The sequence below is a fragment of the Chrysemys picta genome, chromosome 2, assembly GCF_011386835.1.
Source record: "Chrysemys picta bellii isolate R12L10 chromosome 2, ASM1138683v2, whole genome shotgun sequence".
NCBI lineage: Eukaryota > Metazoa > Chordata > Testudines > Emydidae > Chrysemys > Chrysemys picta.
In genome coordinates, this window is record NC_088792.1 from 21,986,646 (window position 1) to 22,005,760 (window position 19,115).

Sequence of the window (19,115 nt, forward strand, 5' to 3'; positions counted from 1 at the left end):
CTTTGAATATAAAATGAATTTTCTGAAAGTATACCAATGAATCTGTAAGTCAGTCTGTTAATTATCCCTTTTAGAAAAAAAATTAATAGATTTAGCACACCTTCCCTGTCTCTCCCCCCCTCACCTCCGCGCCTCCCCCCTTTCCCCCCGCACACACATGCACAATAATCTCAGCAATGGAACGGATAACAGAGAGAGGGATTTTGAAGAATAGATCAGGAGGCAGGGGAAGACTTGGGTGTAAACCCCTGGTTGCTTTGCACTGTTACAGAGTGGCATAAATCAGCCAGAGGGTACCAGTGAATCTGACCATAAAAGTTAAAATAAAAGATTTAATATTGTTGTATTATACTATTAGAATTAGTGGTAATCTCTTCGAGTTTATTGTTTTAGTGTTCATGTACATTTTTAATTTAAAAAAAATGATGGGGGCAGAGTTAAGGTTGTTTAAATTCCCTAACTGTTCATTTTCATATCTGAACTACTTGGATTTCTTTTAAGTTTACCTGTAACTCTGAATTTACTGGATTTGTAGTGCTTGGTTTGGAGGATAATTACAACATCGCTGTAATGTATTTTACCCAAATGATATTTATTTTCAACCTTAACTCAATTGTGATGTAGTTTTGTCTAGGAATAGTGACTTTAAGATTATATTAAACACAGACTGTTGTTCTAAACAAGAACAACTAGAGTGTGTTTTGTGTCTCTTTAGCTCTTAAATTTTTCCATGACCGATAATGTATGCCAGGAAAGACCAGAAGAATTTAAAAGAACAGCTATTTTTCCAAACCTTTACAAAGAACAGAATTCTTGTAAAGCCTCATTTGCATTATTTGTTTACATTAACTAAAATTATTAGTTTGAGAGCAAGTTTCAGCACTAGATTACATACGTTTTATGGTGGCTCCTTTGATTACAATGGATGACACTTCACTGGAGTCACACAAATGTAAAACTGTTGTAACATGGTGAATTAAGCCTGGCACTTCGTTTTAATTCCTTGTTTATTGGGCTAACGGCTGTTTTGTGGTAATGGCTAAGAATCCAAAGCATAGAATATCAACATTTTACAAGTGCGGGACATAGCTGTAAAACATAATGAGTGATACAGTAAAATCTTCAGTCCTATCTATGCTAAGTATAAGATATAAGGGATGGATTTCAGAGGTTCTCATCATCTGCAGTTCTCTGGTGACCAGTTGGAACTGTGGTTGCTTATCACTTTAGAATTCAGGCCATAATATTTAGCAGTTGTTCCAGTTGAACCTCTGAACCACTTGGGTGAAGTTTTCAGAGTTCTGAAAGATGGATAAAACTGAGGCTACTGTTGTTATTCTAAGCTCTTAAAGTTTTCCTATTTTTTAGAAATACTACTGAACATTGCCAGAACAAATGAAAAAGTGAATTACATTATGATAGGAGGTCCAGTATCCATGATATTTGTTCATTTCAACTAAAACTAGTATATAATTTCTTGGGATGATTGTAAAATTAACAGGTTTTTACTTGGATGTCCTGAGAGACGTAAAGGCACTCTGCCAAATAGCTTTTCTTTTTGAAGCTGAGGCCAAGAACTGAAGGTCATTGCACAAATTCCTCTACTTAGAAACCAAGGCATTCAAATTAATGTCATTTTAGATATTTCAATGTTAAAAGAGAAAATACCTGTTCTTTATTTAAATAATTTAATAAGCCTCTAGTAATTAATAATGCATAATTTCCACCCAAATATCAGAATAATAGGAATCTGGAAGAAAGTAAAATTGAGTCTCAGGTGAATAAAAATAGATGATTTAAAAAAATTAAAAATCTGATTTTAAAAAAAAATTAGATGTTTAAAATTTAAATATATATTTTTAATACATATGTTTAAAATTAAATTTGAGATTGACAACCTATGTTAAAACTAGGGTTAATCATGATTAATCATGCTGTTAATAATAGAATACCATTTATTTAAATATTTTTGGATGTTTTCTACATTTTCAAATATATAGATTTCAGTTACAACACAGAATACAAAGTGCAAATATTTGCACTGTAAAATTGCTTGCGCAGTGAGTGGTGGAGGTAACCACTCCCACGATAGAACAGTCTCGAACACTCTCGCGAGCGAGCTAGGAAGTTTTAAAAAGTTCCATCACTTTCTATATCGTTCTTCGGCCTCCCCACCGACCAAAATGGCACTCCTACACATCGAAAGGCAAAAAAAAAAAATATTTGCATTTCATGGTATGAAATTTGAAACCATTGCAGTTATATACTTTTATTTATAGTTGTTTTTTTATTATTATTGTACTTTTATACCTTTATTCTTGTCTACTTATATTCATAATCAAAAACGAGAAGATTGTTAATACTTTATTGTAGTTAAATAATATAGGCCTGTAATTGGACAGTCTGGGAACCGATGCTGTACTGGGACATCAGCCACAAGGAGGCGTCAGGAATTAGTTGGTGTTGAAAAAGCAGAAAAGCTTATTTTCCTATTCCAATCTATGAATAAAAGAAGAGATGGGAAAGAATCAGAACTATTAATTCTAAAAACTTGAAGGACATGGGGCCAGATTTCAAATATATTTAAGCACCTAAAGAGGCAGACAGGTCCCTAGTAGAATTTTTCAGAAGCACCTAAGCAGATTTGGCTCCTAACTCCCGTTCATTTCAATGGAACGTAGATACCTAAGCTGCTTAGACGCTTTTGAAAATCCCACTAGGCACCTCTCTGCATCTTTAGGTACCGAAATAGCTGTGAAAAGCTGGCCCCTGGTGACCAAAAACAAGGTGTCAATTTATTAACTACAGATAATACTTCCTTTGTTTAATAAATCAGTTAATTTTAAATGTAAAACTTGTTTAGATTAATTTATGTTCCCTTATGTATCTAGTGCAGGTAAGGTAGTTTTATTTAATTAACAAATAGCCATATTAAAATAGCAGTATTGTACATTTTTATTGAATTCCAGTGTCCACATAAATGCATCTTCATACAAATCATGAGTACAAAACTATCATGTAGTAAATAAAAAATGTCATTCACCAGTTTCTAACATAACAAAAAAAATATGTAAAAAGTATGTTAAGCTATGTGATTCTTAAATCAAAAAGAAGTACCAAATTGAATAGTTATATTTAAATATAGCATAATAAACTTCAACAAGGCAGACTTTAGCAAACTCAATCCCATGGGAAACAAGTCTAACAGAAAAAAAGTTCAGGAGAGTTGGTAATTTTTTTAGAGAGACATTATTAAGGCCACAAGAGCAAAGTGTCTAAGTGCATAGGAAAGATGGGTAAGAGGGAAGGTAGATAAAAGACAACCCTGGCTTAACCAGGACATATTCCATGACCTGAAACTCAGAAAAGAGTCATACAAAAAGTGGAAATTAGGTCAAATTATGAAGGATAAATATGAAAAAACAACACTAGCATGTAGGAACAAAATTTAGAAAGGCTAAGACCAGATTAAACTAGTTAGGGACATAAGGGATACAAGAAAACATTTTACAAATACGCTAGACAAAAGAGGAAGACCAAGGACAGGGTAGGCCCTTTACTCAGTGAGGTGGGAGAGACAATATAAGAAAACACAGTAATGGCTGAAATGTTAAATGCCTTTTTTTCCCTTCCAGTTTTCACCAAAACTTTTTTAGCAGTGATTGGATGACTAACATAGTGAACATCAGTGTAAATGGGATAGCATCTGCAGATAAAATAGGAAAAGAACAAGTTAAGAATTACTTAGGTAAGATGTCCTCAAGTCAGCCAGGCCTGATGAAATACATCCTAGAATAGTTAAGGAACTGGCTGAAGAGATTTCTGATCCGCTAGTGATTATCTTTGAGAAATCATGGATGATGGGAGAGATCCCAGAAAACTGGCAAAGGGCAATATAGTACCTATCTATAAAAATGAGAATAAGAACAACCCAGGGAATTATAGGCTAGCTAGCTTATATTTGGTACTCAGAAAGATAATAGAGCAAATAATCAATCAGTTTGTAAGTCCCTAGAAGAAAATATGGCAATAAATAATAGTCAACATGAATTTGTCAAGAACAAATAATGTCAAACCAACTTAATATCCTTTGAGAGGATAACAAGCCTTGTGGCTGCGGGAAGCAATAGATGTGATATATCTCGACTTTAGAAAGGCTTTTGATAGTGTCTCCCGTGACGTTTCATCAACAAACTAGAGAACTGTAACATAGATGAATCTACTGTAGGGTTGGATACACAACTGGTTGGAAAAGCATACTCAAAAAGTAGTTATCCATGGTTCACAATTAAGCTGGAGGAGCATATCGAGTGGGGTCCAAAGGGATCATTCCTGTGACCTATTCTATTCAGTGTTTTCATAAATGATTTGGATAATGGCAGAGAGACTACACTTATAAAGTTTGCAGATGCTCCCAAGCTGGGATGGGTTACAAGTGCTTTGGAGGACAGGATTAGAATTCAAAATGATCTTGACAAACTGGACAAATGGTCTGAAGTAAATAAGATGAAATTCAATAAGGAGAAAGGCAAAGCAGTACACTTAAGAAGGAATGATCAATTGCACAAATACAAAAAAGAAATGACTGCCTAGCAAAGGAGTACTACAGAAAAGGATCTGGGGATTACAGTGGATCACAATTTAAATATGAGTCAACAAAGTAGTACTGTTGCAAAAAAAAGAGAACTTCATTCTGGGATGTATTAGCAGGAATGTTATAAGCAAGACAAGACAAGTAATTCTTCCACTCTACTCAGCACTTATAAGGTCTCAATGGGAGTATTTTGTCCAGTTCTGGGCACCAAGTTTCAGGAAAGATGTGGACAAATTGGAGAAGGTCCAGAGGAGAGCAACAAAAATGATTAAAGGTCTAGAAAACAAGACCTATGAGAAGATTGAAAAAATTGGGTTTGTTTCTTCTGGAGAAGAGAAGACTGCGGAGGGGCATAACAGTCTTCAAGTATGTAAAAGGTGGTTATAAAGAGGAGGATGATAAATTGTTGTCCTATCCTCATTTGCTAACGAGAAGTATTAATGGGCTTAAATTGCAGCAAGGGAGATTTAGGTTAGACATTAGGAAAAATTTCTTAACTGTAAGAGTAGTTAGGCATTGGAACAAATTACCTTGGGATGTTGTGGAATCTCAGTCATTGGAGGATTTTAAGAATAGATTAGACCAGCGGTTCTCAAACTGTGGGTTGGGACCCCTAAGTGGGTCAGGATCCCATTTTTAGGGGTTGCCAGGGCTGGCTTAGATTTGCTGGGGCCCATGGCTGAAAGCTGAAGCCCGAGCCCCACCACCCGAGGCCAAAGCCTGAGGGTTTCAGCCCTCTGTATTGGGACTCTGGTTATAGGCCCCCTGCCTGGGTCTGAAGCCCTTAGGCTTCAGCTTAGCCACCGCCTCCCGGGGAGGTCAGGGGGGCTCGGGCGGGCTCAGGCTTTGGTCCCTGCTCCTGGGTCGTGTAGTAATTTTTATTGTCAGAAGGGGGTTGCAGTGCAATGAAGTTTGAGAACCCCTGGGTTAGACAAACACCTGTGAGGAAATAGTCTAGATAATACTTAGTCCTGCCCCAATGCAGGGGACTGGACTAAATGAGCTATTGAAGTCCCTTCCAGTCTTACATTTCTATGATTCTATGTTTGATTGCAGATCAGCATGTTTAATGGTTATACCAACCAACGAGACTGAATCTATGAAAGTAACTACAAAGTACAAATGCAAAACAAGATTTAAAAATTAACTATTTAAATCAAGGTTTCCTGCTTGCTGATTTAACTCATGATCAAAATCTGTATTTGAACACAAGGGGCTCCTTGCATTCCTCCATCCCCCACCAAGCTCCTTGTGTTCCACCTTCCCATTTTATTTCAGGGACTCCCTGCAACCCCCTTCTTTTAGTTTTTTGTATTTTCACCAAAATCAATAGGATTTTGCTCATTGATGCCTAAAACATTCCCTGAAATTTTGGGATTGATCAGATATGGCATTTCACAGTTCTCATAGTACAGGTAGACAGAAATGCCATTGAGGTTGAGTCAACATTGCAGACATTGCATTAACTGGGGCTCTTACCTGGGTTTTAACCATAACCCCCCTTACTGTCCACACAGAAAATTCTCACACCTGGATTTGGAGGTGCTTTAAATCAGGCTAGCTGGCTATGGATGGCGGTGGGTGGGTTAGAACCTGCACTCCATTTTAACTGGGACTCGACCCTGCCCATTTTTCAATAAGGATGCAGGCAAAATCAGTCAAGTACAGTAAAAGCTTTTTAATCTGGAATGTTGGGGCCGGTAAGTGAAAAATTCTGTTTTACTAAGAAGAAGAGAGTTCGGGTGTGGGGCTGGGGGTTGGAGCACAAGGAGGGGTTTCGGGGTGCTGGATCCAGGGGGCGCTCACCTTGGGGGCTTCCTGCAAGCGGTAGACCTGTCCATGCTGTTCCCAGGCGGTGGCATGGCTAGGTGGCTCTGTGCACTGCCCCCCTCTCTGCCCTGCCCTGAGCACTCACTCCACAGCTCCAATTAGCTGGGAACTGATGCCAATGGGAGCTACAGGGGCAGCACACAGAGCTGCATAGCTGTGCCTCCACCTAGGAACAGCAGGGACAGGTCATTGTTTGCGGGGAGCCGCCCAAGGTGAGCGCCCCCCAGATCTGGCGCCCCAAATCCCCTCCCGTACCCAAAATCTCTCCCAGACTCTGTGCCATACATACCCTCCTGCACTCTGAACCCCTTGTGGCCTTTCCTCCGTCTAGGAACAGCCAGGGACATGTCGCCAGGTAGAGAGCCTGCCGGCCCCGCGGATCTAGACTATAACTGGACTTTCTCTGAAGTTTAGGAATGCCGGTTTATAGATCATTTCCAGATCTACCGATGCAATACAATGATGTAACCAGGCGCCACAATGCAGGACTTCTACAACTCAAGGCTTGATATTTGGATGGGTTTTGAATGTGGAGTACTCATGTTAGGTAGTGGTCCACTCCATCCTCAGACAAGACAGGAAGGATTCTATCAGGAGATGCTATTTGGCCAAATAGAAATGTTTCTCCTCTGGGTCACAACAGCACCAGTTTTCTCCAGAGTCTACTGGGATTCCTGTTGTTCTAGATTACCTACTCACTCTTAAGAACTTGGGCGCCTCTGTCAGTTCTTTACAGGTCCACCTCACAGCAATCCGTGCCTTTCATCCTCCAGTTGAGGATCATATCATCAGTACCTATGCAACGATAAGTAGATTCCTGAAGGGATTTATTGGAACTTCCCCACCAGTGTTGAGACCAACATTACAATGGGACCTCACTCTCATCCTTTCAGGTCTCAACAGACTTCCTTTCAAACTAATAGTCACCTGTTCTTTGTCCCATTTCTTGATGACAGTTGCCTTCTGAGTCACCATCACATCAGCCAAAAGGGTGAGCAAGCTGGGAGCACTTACAGCAGATCAGTCAAATACCATTTTTCATAATAAGGTCTCTTTGCCTCCAACCAATATTCATCCCTAAAGTAATTTCGAATCAAACCATCCACTTACCGGTATCTTTTCTAAAACCGTATTGTTCTGATGAAGAAAGAAGACTTAACGTAAGAATGGTCATACTGGGTCAGACCAAAGGTCCATCTTGCCCAGTATCGTGTCTTCTGACAGTGGTCAATGCCAGGTGCCCCAGAAGGAAAGAACAGGTAATCAAATGATCCATTCCCTGTGGCTCATTCCCAGCTTCTGGCAAACAGAGGCTAGGAACACCATTCCTGTCCATCCTGGCTAATAGCCATTAATGGACCTATCCTCCATGAATTTACCTCGTTCTTTTTTGAACTCTGTTATAGTCTTGACCTTCACATCCTCTGGCAGAGTTTCACAGGTGGACTGTGCGTTGTGTGAAGAAATACTTCCTTTGGTTTGTTTTAAACTTGCTGCTATTAATTTCATTTGGTGACCCCTAGTTCTTGTGTTATGAAAAGGAGTAAATAACACTTCCTTCTTTAGTTTCTCCACACCAGTCATGATTTTATAGACCTCTCTCATATCCCTCCTTAGTCCTCTATTTTCCAAGCTGAAAAGTCCCAGTCTTATTAGTCTCTCCTTATATGGCAGCTATTCCATGCCCCTAATCATTTTTGTTTCCCTTTTCTGAACCTTTTCCAATTCCAATATATCTTTTTTTTGAGATTGGGTGATGACATCTGCACTCAGTATTCAAGATGTGGGCATACCATGGATTTATATAGAGGCAATATGATGTTTTCTGTCTTCTTATCTATCCCTTTCTTAATGATTCCCAACATTCTGTTCACTTTTTTGCCTGCCGCTGCACATTGAGTGACTATTTTCAGAGAACTATTCACAATGATTCCAAGCTCTCTTTCTTGAGTGGTAACAGCTAATTTAGACCCCATCATTTTATATGTATAGTTGGGATTATGTTTTCCAACATTACTTTGCATTTATCAACATTGAATTTCATCTGTCGTTTTTTGTTGCCCAGTCACCCAGTTTTGTGAGATCCTTTTGTAGCTCTTCGCAGTCTGCCTGGGACTTAACTATCTTGAGTAGTTTTGTATCATCTGAAAATTTTGCCACCTCACTGTTTACCCTCTTTTCCAGATCATTTATGAATATGGCTGATCCCAGTACAGACCCATGGGTGACACCACTATTTACCTCTCTCCATTCTGAAAACTGACCATTTATTCCTACCTTTTTGTTTCCTATCTTTTAACCAGTTTCCAGTCCATGAGAGGACCTTCCCTCCTATCCCATGACAGCTTACTTTGCTTAAGAGTCTTTGGTGAGGAAACTTGTCAAAGGCTTTCTGAAAATCTAAGTACACTATATCCACTGGATCCCCCTTGTCCACATGCTTGTTGACCCCCTCAAAGAATTCTAGCAGATTGGCATGGCATGATTTACAAACAACCATGTTGACTGTTCCCCAACAAATTGCTCCCTATAGATGTCTCTACAGAGAATGAATGCAATTAGAAAGATACCTAGACAAGTGGTTTTCAATCTTTTTTTCATTTGTGGACCCCTAAAAAATTTTGAATGGCGGTACAGACCCATTTGGAAATATTTGACATAGTCTGTGTACCCCCGGGATCCGCAGACCACTGGTTGTAAACTACTGACTTAGACTATTTGTTGTCCTGGCAGAGCAATCAATGGGTCATCCACTATCTGCACAGACTCTTTCTAAGTGGATGTCGGGCTGCATCATTCTTCTCTACCACCTAGCACGTATCTTTCCTCCTCTCTCCCTCCCTCCCTCCCCCCCCCCCCCCCCCCCCCGATGGAGGTGAAAGCCCATTCCACCAGAGTGTAAGCAATCTCTGCGGAATCTCTGCAAGATGAACCCTACTAGATATATGTAGGGAGACTACCAGGATTTCCATCCATACCTTTACAAAACATCGTGAATTGGTGCAGACTTCTTTTACAGATACGGCTGTGGGAGCGGTAGTATTACAGACTTCCATACCATCTGCATCCTCGCACCCCCTCCTGATTGACTGCTGCTAACTAATCTCCCACATGTAGAATTCACATAGGGATTATCACTTGAAGAAGAAATGGCGATTATTTACCTGTGGCTGGAGATTCTTTGAAGAATGATACATTTAATCTGTTAAAGTGCACGCCAGGTTTTAAATACATGTGTAAAATACTTGAGGGCCATTTTCTGCCTTCAAATGGGTATGTGTGTACACTGGGGGATGCAACTCCTGTTAAACTAAAAGGAAAATACCTATATATCTGAGAACAAACATTGTCCCTTGGATTTAATTGTTATGCTAGATTCTAAAAAAGGAATGTATTTGATATCATAACTTGTACCCGAACACACATAGAAATAAGTGTATTAGATTTTTTAAACTAATAATTATTTTTGTGGAGATTAGCTATTCATAAGACATTTTAATCTATTTTCAGATAAAAATGTTGTACTTTAAAACTATCTATATCAATTTGCTTTGCTAATTAAAATAAATTAAGCCACACAGAGTGACCTGTCAGTTTCCCACCTCAGCATTATAATGTTACTCATAAAATAACTCAGAGGTTTGAAGCATGTAAGGTTTGTTTAATGTGTGCCTCATTCCTTTGTACAAATTTGGGCCTCAGTACTGCAGTGCGATGCAGGTTTTAATGCAGGGTCTGCCTGTGCACTTCTCATTGCAGAATTGCTGGATTTTACCTTATGGCATTATTACTCCCTTTCTTTAACAGTTCAAAATCTTTTTAATGTTTATATATATTAAAGCTACCTTAATTTATATTTTTGTACATCAGTTTGGGGAATGCTTGATTTGAAAGGCATGATAGAAATATTGTGGTTTTCTTGCGTGACAACCTTCATTTGCTTCAGTAATATATTTGTTTTTTCTCTTTTAGGCTTCTTTACAGTTTAGCATTTAATGCCAGGTTCCTGAGGCATCTTTGGTATCTAATCTCTTCAATGACTACACGAATGATTACAGGGTATGTATTATATCATTTCTATAATTGAACTCTTTTCATAATATAGCATGTCCTTATGAAAAGGAAAAGTGAATTAGTGGTACAGTGGACAAATATGATGGTAGGAAAAACCAACCAAAAAACAAACAAAACCCTAAACTTCAATTGACTTCAGTGGGAGTTTGACTTAGTCTTTATTTAGAATAAAAATGGCTTTATTATTTTAAAAATATTGATGATGACATTTGAAGTTTTCTAATTATTATGCCAGTTCCCGTGAGCAAACATTGAAAGTACTTTCTGAACAAATTGAAGCAGGAATCTAAGAAGAGCTCTGCCCCATATGTAGGTTCTTCTCAACCTGAAGAATGTCAGACTAGTCTAGAGGCCAGATACGCAGGATAGAGATAGTGAACAGTGGAGGTGAGGAAGACAGTATGTCCCTGGATCCACATCCTAACTCCCTTTGTAGATGTACTCCTGTGGCTGTAGGTAAAATGGCAGATGGCTCATAAGCAGCCTTCCTGCTCTTCCCCCACAATGTTCCTTGATGCCACCAGATTTTAGGAGCACTTTGTATGTGTGCAGGGTGTTAACACTGGTTATATTTAAAAAGTTGTTTAAACACCCATAACAGTGTTATAAGTTTATGTTCTAATTTTGTGCAATAGAATATTTTTCATAATGGCAATGCAAGTATTCTAAAAGAAACAATTTTAAATAAATTGGAAAAATATAACTGCACTGTTGCACTTCAGGGTTTACATTATTATGTATGATAACTGAAGAGGAGTCTAAGCCAAACAGAATGCAGCAAATCTGTGCAGTTATTAATGCATAAGTGTGTAATTTGTGCCCTAGTTACATAATTCTCTGTTAAGGGGCATCTGGCTTGTTTTTCAAAACTGCTACAGTATTTATAATCCCATAATCTGGTTGACAGCTATTTTCCAGAGTGCAGAGACTTGTAGCATCATTGCACAAATGTTTATCAGTACCTGTACTTTCTTCTTGTAGTGATTGCACGTGTGCATTCTGCTTTTTGCATGCACAGGTGCTGGAAATTTTTTCCCTCAGTAGTACCCATCAGGATGGCTCAAGTGTCCTCTTCTGCCACGTGCTGCTTGTGCTGGTATAAAGGGCCAACTGACCCCAAGTTCCCTCAGTTCCGTCTTACTGTCCATGGTGGCCTCTGGATCTGCTCTTCTTGCATTTACAAATTCTGTCAGTGAACTGTGTTCTCTTGTACTGTAAACAGTTAGTGTGATTAAGATTATTAGTATTTTAGTTAGATTTTTTTTTAAACCATCTCAGGGCATTGGTCGACTCCCAATGCTGAAGGATGTCTCTGTCACCGGCTTCAAGCCCTGCATTTTCTGCAGTAAGGCTATGCCTGTCAGTGACCCACACTTTAGTTGCTTGAAGTGCCTTGGGGAAGCTCATATTGGAGAGCATTGCCAAATTTACAGGGACTTTAAGCCTCTCGCAAAGAAAGATCGTGGAGCTAGGGTAAAGTTTAGATTCAGGGAGGTGGCCTTGAGACCTCCTTCTGAGCCAGGTAGGTCAGACTTGGTGCCAAGTGCCTTGACATTGGTAAGGAGTGCACCTCCTACCATACCTGAGTCCCAACACTGCTCACCATCCCCAGTACCTAAGAGGAGGCAAAAGAAGCAGAGTGCTGAAATGGGGAGATCCCTGGCACCGAAGTCTGCTAGGAATGGGGATAAGAGTAGTGTGTGGTCTAAGCCCAAGCACTTATTTGCTTCGGTTCCTCAAAAGATGGCAGTGTTTACTAGGGTGCCTAGGCGTGTTCTGTCAAGGCCAGAGCTACATCTGTGGCACTGAACCGTACTGACCATGCCGCAGGCATTTGCTGCTGCCAGGGACCTTCTGACCCTGTCGGTGCCAGTACAAGAGATGACGCTACTGGTGCCGGTGGACAAGGGAGAACCGGCAGGTTTGCTACAATGCTGGGTACCGTGCCAGCTTCATGTACTCCGATGGTGCGCGCTTTGGTACAATCCAAGGGGAAACCCGTGGTGCTTGCTTCTTTTGTGGGCTTCTCCAACTTGGTACAGGTCACCGACACCGTCTGGAACTGCATCTCCATGGTCAGTGGAAGGAGACACATCTTCTGAATTGGAGGTTGGGTCCTACATTTCCCATCCTCGGAGCAACTCCTCCTTAAGACCTTTCCACCCTTCCAATGGATCCTGTCACAGGAGTACTGTGTAGTGGTTTGCCAGGAGGTCTCTGGGGGCCCAAGCCTGTCCAGTGGCCTCTTTGGAATCTGTGGGGCTTTTCCCCAGTTTCCTGATCGTATTCCAGGCACTCCTATTTGGTAACCTCGGAAAGGTATGTGGCACCTACCCACCAGACATCACCTGTTCTTGACTCTGATACCGAGCCTGGGACCAGACTTCAAGTGCCAGCTCAACAGGACCCTGCAGATCAAAAAAAGGAGGAAGAGCATCTGCAGCCAGTACTTGCCTCCTTTTCCTCCTCCCCTGATGAGGCAATCTCAGGGTGGGGAAAGGGGGGGAGAGGGCATGTCACCTCCCCCAGATGACTATAAGGGCACCAGGAATTGTTATAGGGTTGCCTTAAGTCTGGGCATACAGGTGGAGGAAGTAAAAGAACTCTCTCACCACCTGGTTGATATTTTAGCCATTGCAGGTGCTTCCAGAGTGGCCCTGCCTCTCAATGACACCATTATGGACCCAGTTAAGGGACTGTGGCAGATATCTGCATCTCTTCCCCCAACTTGAAAGACAGCCGAGCACAATACCCACCCAGCATTATGAGTTTCTTTACTTGCATCCCCTCCTGGGGTCCCTGGTGATATCTGCTGCCAATGAGAGAGAAAGGCAGAGAAATCAGGGTGCAGCCCCAAAATCAAAAGACTGAAAATAGTTAGACTTGATTGGAAGGAAAGTTCATTCTACTGAAGTGTTGCAGCTCGAGATTGCATACCGCTATGCACTTTTGGGCAGATACGACTTTAATGTATGGGACTCCATACTGAAATTTAAAGACATTCTGCTCCCAGAAGAGGCTAGGCAGGAGTTCTTCTCACTAATGGATGAGGGAAAATAGGTGGCGAGGACCGCAGTGCAACTGGATTCAGCTGATTTGGCCGCCAGGTCCATGGTTTTTGCAGTGGCCATGCGTAGGAGCTCCTGGTTGCAGTTCTCTGGGCTCCCGCAGGTGGTCTAATGGACTGTGTTGGACCTACCTTTTGAAGGATCCTCACTCTTTTCAGAGCAGACTGACGCTAAGCTCCATGGGTTAAAGTACTTGAGGGAGACGTTAAAGTCCCTTGGGTTGTACACCTCAACCCCTTCCAGGAAATGCTTTGGGCCTTGGCAACCCTTTCCATACTTTGCTTCAGCTGTCCAACAGGATCTGCAGAGAAGGAAGAGTAGAGGTTATAATTGTAGACTACCACCTCCTTCTACCGCTGCTTCAGTGCCTGCTCCACCTAAACATCTAGTGCATTATAAGCAGGTATTTTGATGAGACCCTCAAGGATGCTAGACCCCATTTTTCCTTTGTTTGCAAACGGCCTTTCCCATTTCCTCAGTACTTGGTCCTGTACCACCACAGACCATTGGTGTGGAAGTGGCGTAGAAATGGGATACATTGAGTGCCGTAGAAGTGGGATACACCCTCCAATTTATTTCTACCCCTCCTTTCCACCCTCCCTTTTCGTTCCTTTTCAGGAACTCCTCTCACAAAGAACTTATGGTCCAAGAGGTTCAATCTCTTCTTCAGATGGGAAAAGGTTCTGCAGAATTTAAGAGGGAAGGGTTTCTACTCCCGTTATTTCCTAATCCCGAAAGCCAAATGTAGCCTATAGCTAGCTTTAGCATTTATTTTATTCAGCACTAATGCAAGTGAACTACAGGCCTGTATCCTGTAAGACATTGCTTCAGCAGTTAGCATAAGGCTTGAGGCTGTGAACTTTGGCACAGATAAATGGTCACCCCTAAGTTTTGGGGAACTGGCAGTAGAGTATTTAAGTGGTAGTTTGTCCATAATGACTCCAGACAATCACAGGAACATGAGCTAACCCCAGCTCTTGGGTATTTTAGGAACATATGCAGATGTGTGATCACAAGTCTATCCTTTGCTTAGTGCAGAAGATAGAGTTTATAGGGGCTGTGTTGGACTCTACTCTGGGAGTGCTCCTCCCAGAGTCAAGGTTCCATTATATTCAATCTTTTGTGACAAACCTCAAGATTCATCCAATCACAACAGCCTGAAACTATATGAGACTCCTAGGGCATGTGGCCTCGTGCACATATGTAGTACAACATGCAAGGCTGCACCTCAGACCTCCTTCAGATGTGGCTGGCCTCAGTGTACTTGCCAGGCTGTCTGCATCTAGACACTGTACTCATGGTACCTTTGCAGGTTCTAAATTTGCTGAATTGGTGGTTGAAACCTCTGTGTTTGTGCAGGCATTCCTTCCTCTGCCCTCAACTGTCACTGACTCTAGTCTCAGACACGTTGACGCTAGGATGGGGAGCTCAGCTGAAGCCCCTCTGAACTCAGGGTCTTTGGTCCTTGATGAAGCTCACTCTTCATATCCGTGTCAGAGAGCTCAGGGTGATTTGTCTTGCCTGTCAGGCTTTTCCTACCTCATATTGGGGGATAACCTGTTTGTCCTTATGGACAACATGTTTTGTAGGCTGGGAGGAGCTTGGTCATTCCTCCGGTGTCAGGAAGCAGTTCACCTATGGGAATTTAGCAGAGCCCATTCAATCAACCTCAAGGCCTCTTACCTTCCAGTGGTGCCGAACAAGCTAACAAATCACCTGAGCAGATCCTTCTCCAGTCACCCCGGGTGGTTTCTTTGCCTGGATATAGCCAGATGCATTTTTCAGCAGTGGGGGACTCCCCAAATAGACTTATTTGCAAAAAAAAATACAACAGAAAATGTCACCAGTACAAGGCCACTGTCTGGGTTCTATCACTGATGTCTTTCTGCTACCCTGTACAGGAAAGCTTTATTATGCTTTTCCCACAATCTCACCACTACATAGAGTGCTAATAAAGGTTAAGCGGGACCACTCCTGCGTTGTATTAATATTCCCAGCATGACATGCCAACACTGGTTCTCTACTCTACTGGACTTCTCAGTGGCAATTCCAACTCTGTTGCACCTAGATTTGATCTTTCAGGACCATGATGGGCTGCTCCACCTGAACCCGTGAACCCTTCATTTAATGGCCTGGAAGTTCCATGGTTAAATTCCAAAGGGTAGGCTTGCTCGGAGCAAGTTCACCAGATCTTACTAGGTAGCAGACAGGCGTCCACCAGGGCCACTTACCTGTCAAAATGGAAGCAGTTCTCTATCTGGACTTGTCAAACTGGAGTCTCACCGATGCATTCATCCATCCAATAAATTCTCTACTATTTGCTGCATCTGAAACAGCAAAGCTTAAGTGATTTCCTCTGTCATGGTTCACCTGGCAGCAATATCAGCTTTCCGCCCTCACATGCATAACTGTCCTGTTTTTTCTAATAAATGACAATTAAATTCCTTGAAGGTCTGAAAAGATTGTACCGTCAACTTAGGGAGCCCATTTCCCCTTGGGACTTGAATTTAGTTTTGTTTAAACTTATGGGACCACCATTTGAGCCTCTAACAACATTCTCCTTATTACACCTTTCTTGGAAGGTGGTCTTCCTAATTGCTATCATCTCTGCTAAAAGGGTCTCCAAACTGCATGCCCTCACATCCGAACCATCATACACAGACTTCTTTCAAGATAAGGTGTACTTATGCCCTTATCTGAGGTTTCTCTCTAAGGTAATTTCAGATGTTCATGTCAGTCAATCAGTTTACTTACCTGTATTTTACCCCAAACCACACACAAATAGGGACAAGCAATGGCTACACACATTGGATGTTAGATGAACAGTGGCATTCTACATAGACTGGACCAAACTATTTCAGCAGTCCACCTAAGTGTTCATGGTCATAGCATACAGAATTAAAGGTTTTCCAATTTATTATCCAAGAGAATTTCATCTTGGATAGCTTCTTGTATCCCACGTGTGTTATGATCTGGCAGGCAACTCACCTCCAGAGAAGCTGACTGCCTACTCCACAAGATCACAAGCATCCTCAATGGCATTCCTAAGGCAGATCCCTATCCTGGACATTTGCAAAGCAGCAGCCTAGTCAACAGTGCACACTTTCTCCTCCTATTGTGCCATCACTCAGTATTCAAGAGATGATGCCAAGTTCGGTCGAGCTGTACTGCAGTGTGTGTGTACATGAACTCCGATCCAAGAGTAGAATGTACATGTGCAAAACTCAAAAGAAAAAAATGGACTGACCTTTCATAACTGTTGTTCTTCAAGATGTGTTGCACATTCCATTCCATGACCTGCCCTCCTGCCCCTCTATATCATAGTTTCCAGAAAGAAGGAATTGAGGGGACTCAGAGGGTATGTCTGCACTGGAAACTTCAAAGCACTGCCGTGGGAATGCTCCCGTGGCAGCGCTTTGAAGTGTGAGTGTGGTCGAGCGCTGGGAGAGAGCTCTCCCTGCACTCCTGGTAATCCACCTCCACGAGCCTGTCTACATTAGTGCTTTAAAGCACTCAGACTTGCTTTGCTCAGGGGGGTGATTTTTCACACCCCCGAGCCAGCAAGTTAGAGCGCTATAAAATGTAAGTGTAGACAAGCCCAGAGTCATCTGGGCCCCATATACTGATGCCAGCAGCATGCAGCAGCAAAAGGTGTTTGATCCTCCCCATTGGGTACTGCTGAGGGGAAAATTTCTGGTAACTATGGGTGGGGCGCACACACACCAAGAGTGGAATAGACATGTGCAACACATCTCAAAGAACAACAGTTATGAAAGGTTAGTAACCATTTTTTAAAAATTAAAATTACTACTCAGACTGGCTTTAAAATGTTCCTTCTCTGATTTTACTCACTCTCTCTAGCTACAGCAGAAAAAAATCCTAAATTTCACATAAAGGAAATTAAAGAAAGCAAAGAGAATAAGGCTTTTAAACATTTGTGAGGGAGTGTTTTACTCTTTCCCCCCCAGTCCAAAAATACCGTTCTTCCTATCCTTCTATCTCACTCCCTAAATCATTCCTTAAAGATCTGTTGGGCTTTTGTTCCCAGAATAACTGTCTTATGTTTGTGTCTACATTGAGTTTCTAGTCCTGCATCTCAATTCCTCTGTGAAACAAAATGTAAATCAAATATATTGCAGTTATTTTAGGGACCAGAGCCTTGGGGAGCTGTCAGTATGGAAGGGCAGAAGGGAGAAGAAAATGATGACAGAGAGAAGGAGAATGAGAACTGTGTGAAAGGCAGGAACCAGACGTGTTAAACTTAAAAATTTTTTTTTGCCTTTCAGCAGTTTGACTTGCTTGGTTTCTTTATTTCATTTAATTTAATATTTGAATAGCTAGTTACATTTCTTCTTGATAAATTTAAGTTGCTTTCTGTTTTAGAAGTAAAGTGATAATCATATTCTGGGCTAATAAAATTTGGCCTTTGACCTCAGAGGTTATTTGCTAGAAACACATTTGTCTTTGGGCTCTGAGTTTCTTCAGCCTAAGGTGCAGTGATTGTTTTGTAAGCAAGAAGCACCCTCAAGTTATTTAAATGACATGTAGAGATGCCAAATGGCACTTTCTCTTAGACCTCAATATGCATCCATGTGTATTTGATAATTACACAGTTATAGTCCTTGTTGCAACTTTTTGCTTAAAAATTAAATATGAAAATATGTTTTCTAAGCATGTAATTGCTTTATTTCAGTTTGTATCAGTTTCCAATTGCAGTGTAGTACTTGTATTCAAAATATTTCATTATTCTGAGCTACCAGTCCTTTCTCCAGTGTCATCCTGCATGCTGATGTATCTTCTATGCCTATTCTTAAGATGCATTTAATTACCATAAAACATAAGGGGACTCTTCATATAGGGTCGTAGTAGTTAGAGGTGGAAAAAGACCTTTTAGACTATCAGGTTTATCTTATGGATGAAGGATGGTCTTGTGGCTAAGGCCCAAGACTGGGGTGTAAAAGATCTGAGTTCTGTTCCCAGCTCTGACAGTCTTTTTGTGCGGTAACGTGCAAGTCACTTCATCTCTTTTTGCCTCTGTTCTCCAGTTCTAAACCAGAAATAAGACACGATTCTAAAATAGAGATAACACAGAGGTGTGGTAATTGTATTTGTTAAGCACTCAGATACAAAACAGTGACAACCTATAAATAATCATTCCATCTTGCTTAAGCAGGATATAGTTCCCAACAGAGGGCATATAAGATGTTAAACTAAGACTATGCTTTATTAGCTCGTGTACCTCATCCAGTGCACTAAATGCCCCACTACCAATTTTGTGGGTGAATCACTATGCTCTCGAATGAACTCACGCAAAATGATTTAAAAAACAAAACAAAAACACCATATTACTTGTGGGCAAACTCTTCACAAAATTATCATTCCATATCTGACCTCTCAGTCCTCGTCCTCAAAAGAAGCCTTCACAACACCTGCAAAAGGTAAGCCTGGAATCTTAAGTTCATAACCTTGTCAGACAATAAAAATCATGGACTCAGTCAAGACACTGGATTTATGGCTCATTACAACAGTCTGTTAACCACTATCCCTCT

General features: G+C 41.1%; 1 protein-coding gene across 2 annotated transcripts in view; it reads left to right on the forward strand.

Moving 5' to 3' along the window:
* The window catches only part of UBE3C (ubiquitin protein ligase E3C), a 179,469-nt gene that overhangs the window by 57,634 nt on the left and 102,720 nt on the right, over positions 1 to 19,115 (forward strand). For both annotated transcript variants that reach the window (XM_008162984.4, XM_065582755.1), the window contains one exon: positions 10,397 to 10,483. In XM_008162984.4, the coding sequence (XP_008161206.1) occupies positions 10,397 to 10,483 (87 nt within the window). The remainder of the gene's footprint in view (positions 1 to 10,396; positions 10,484 to 19,115) is intronic.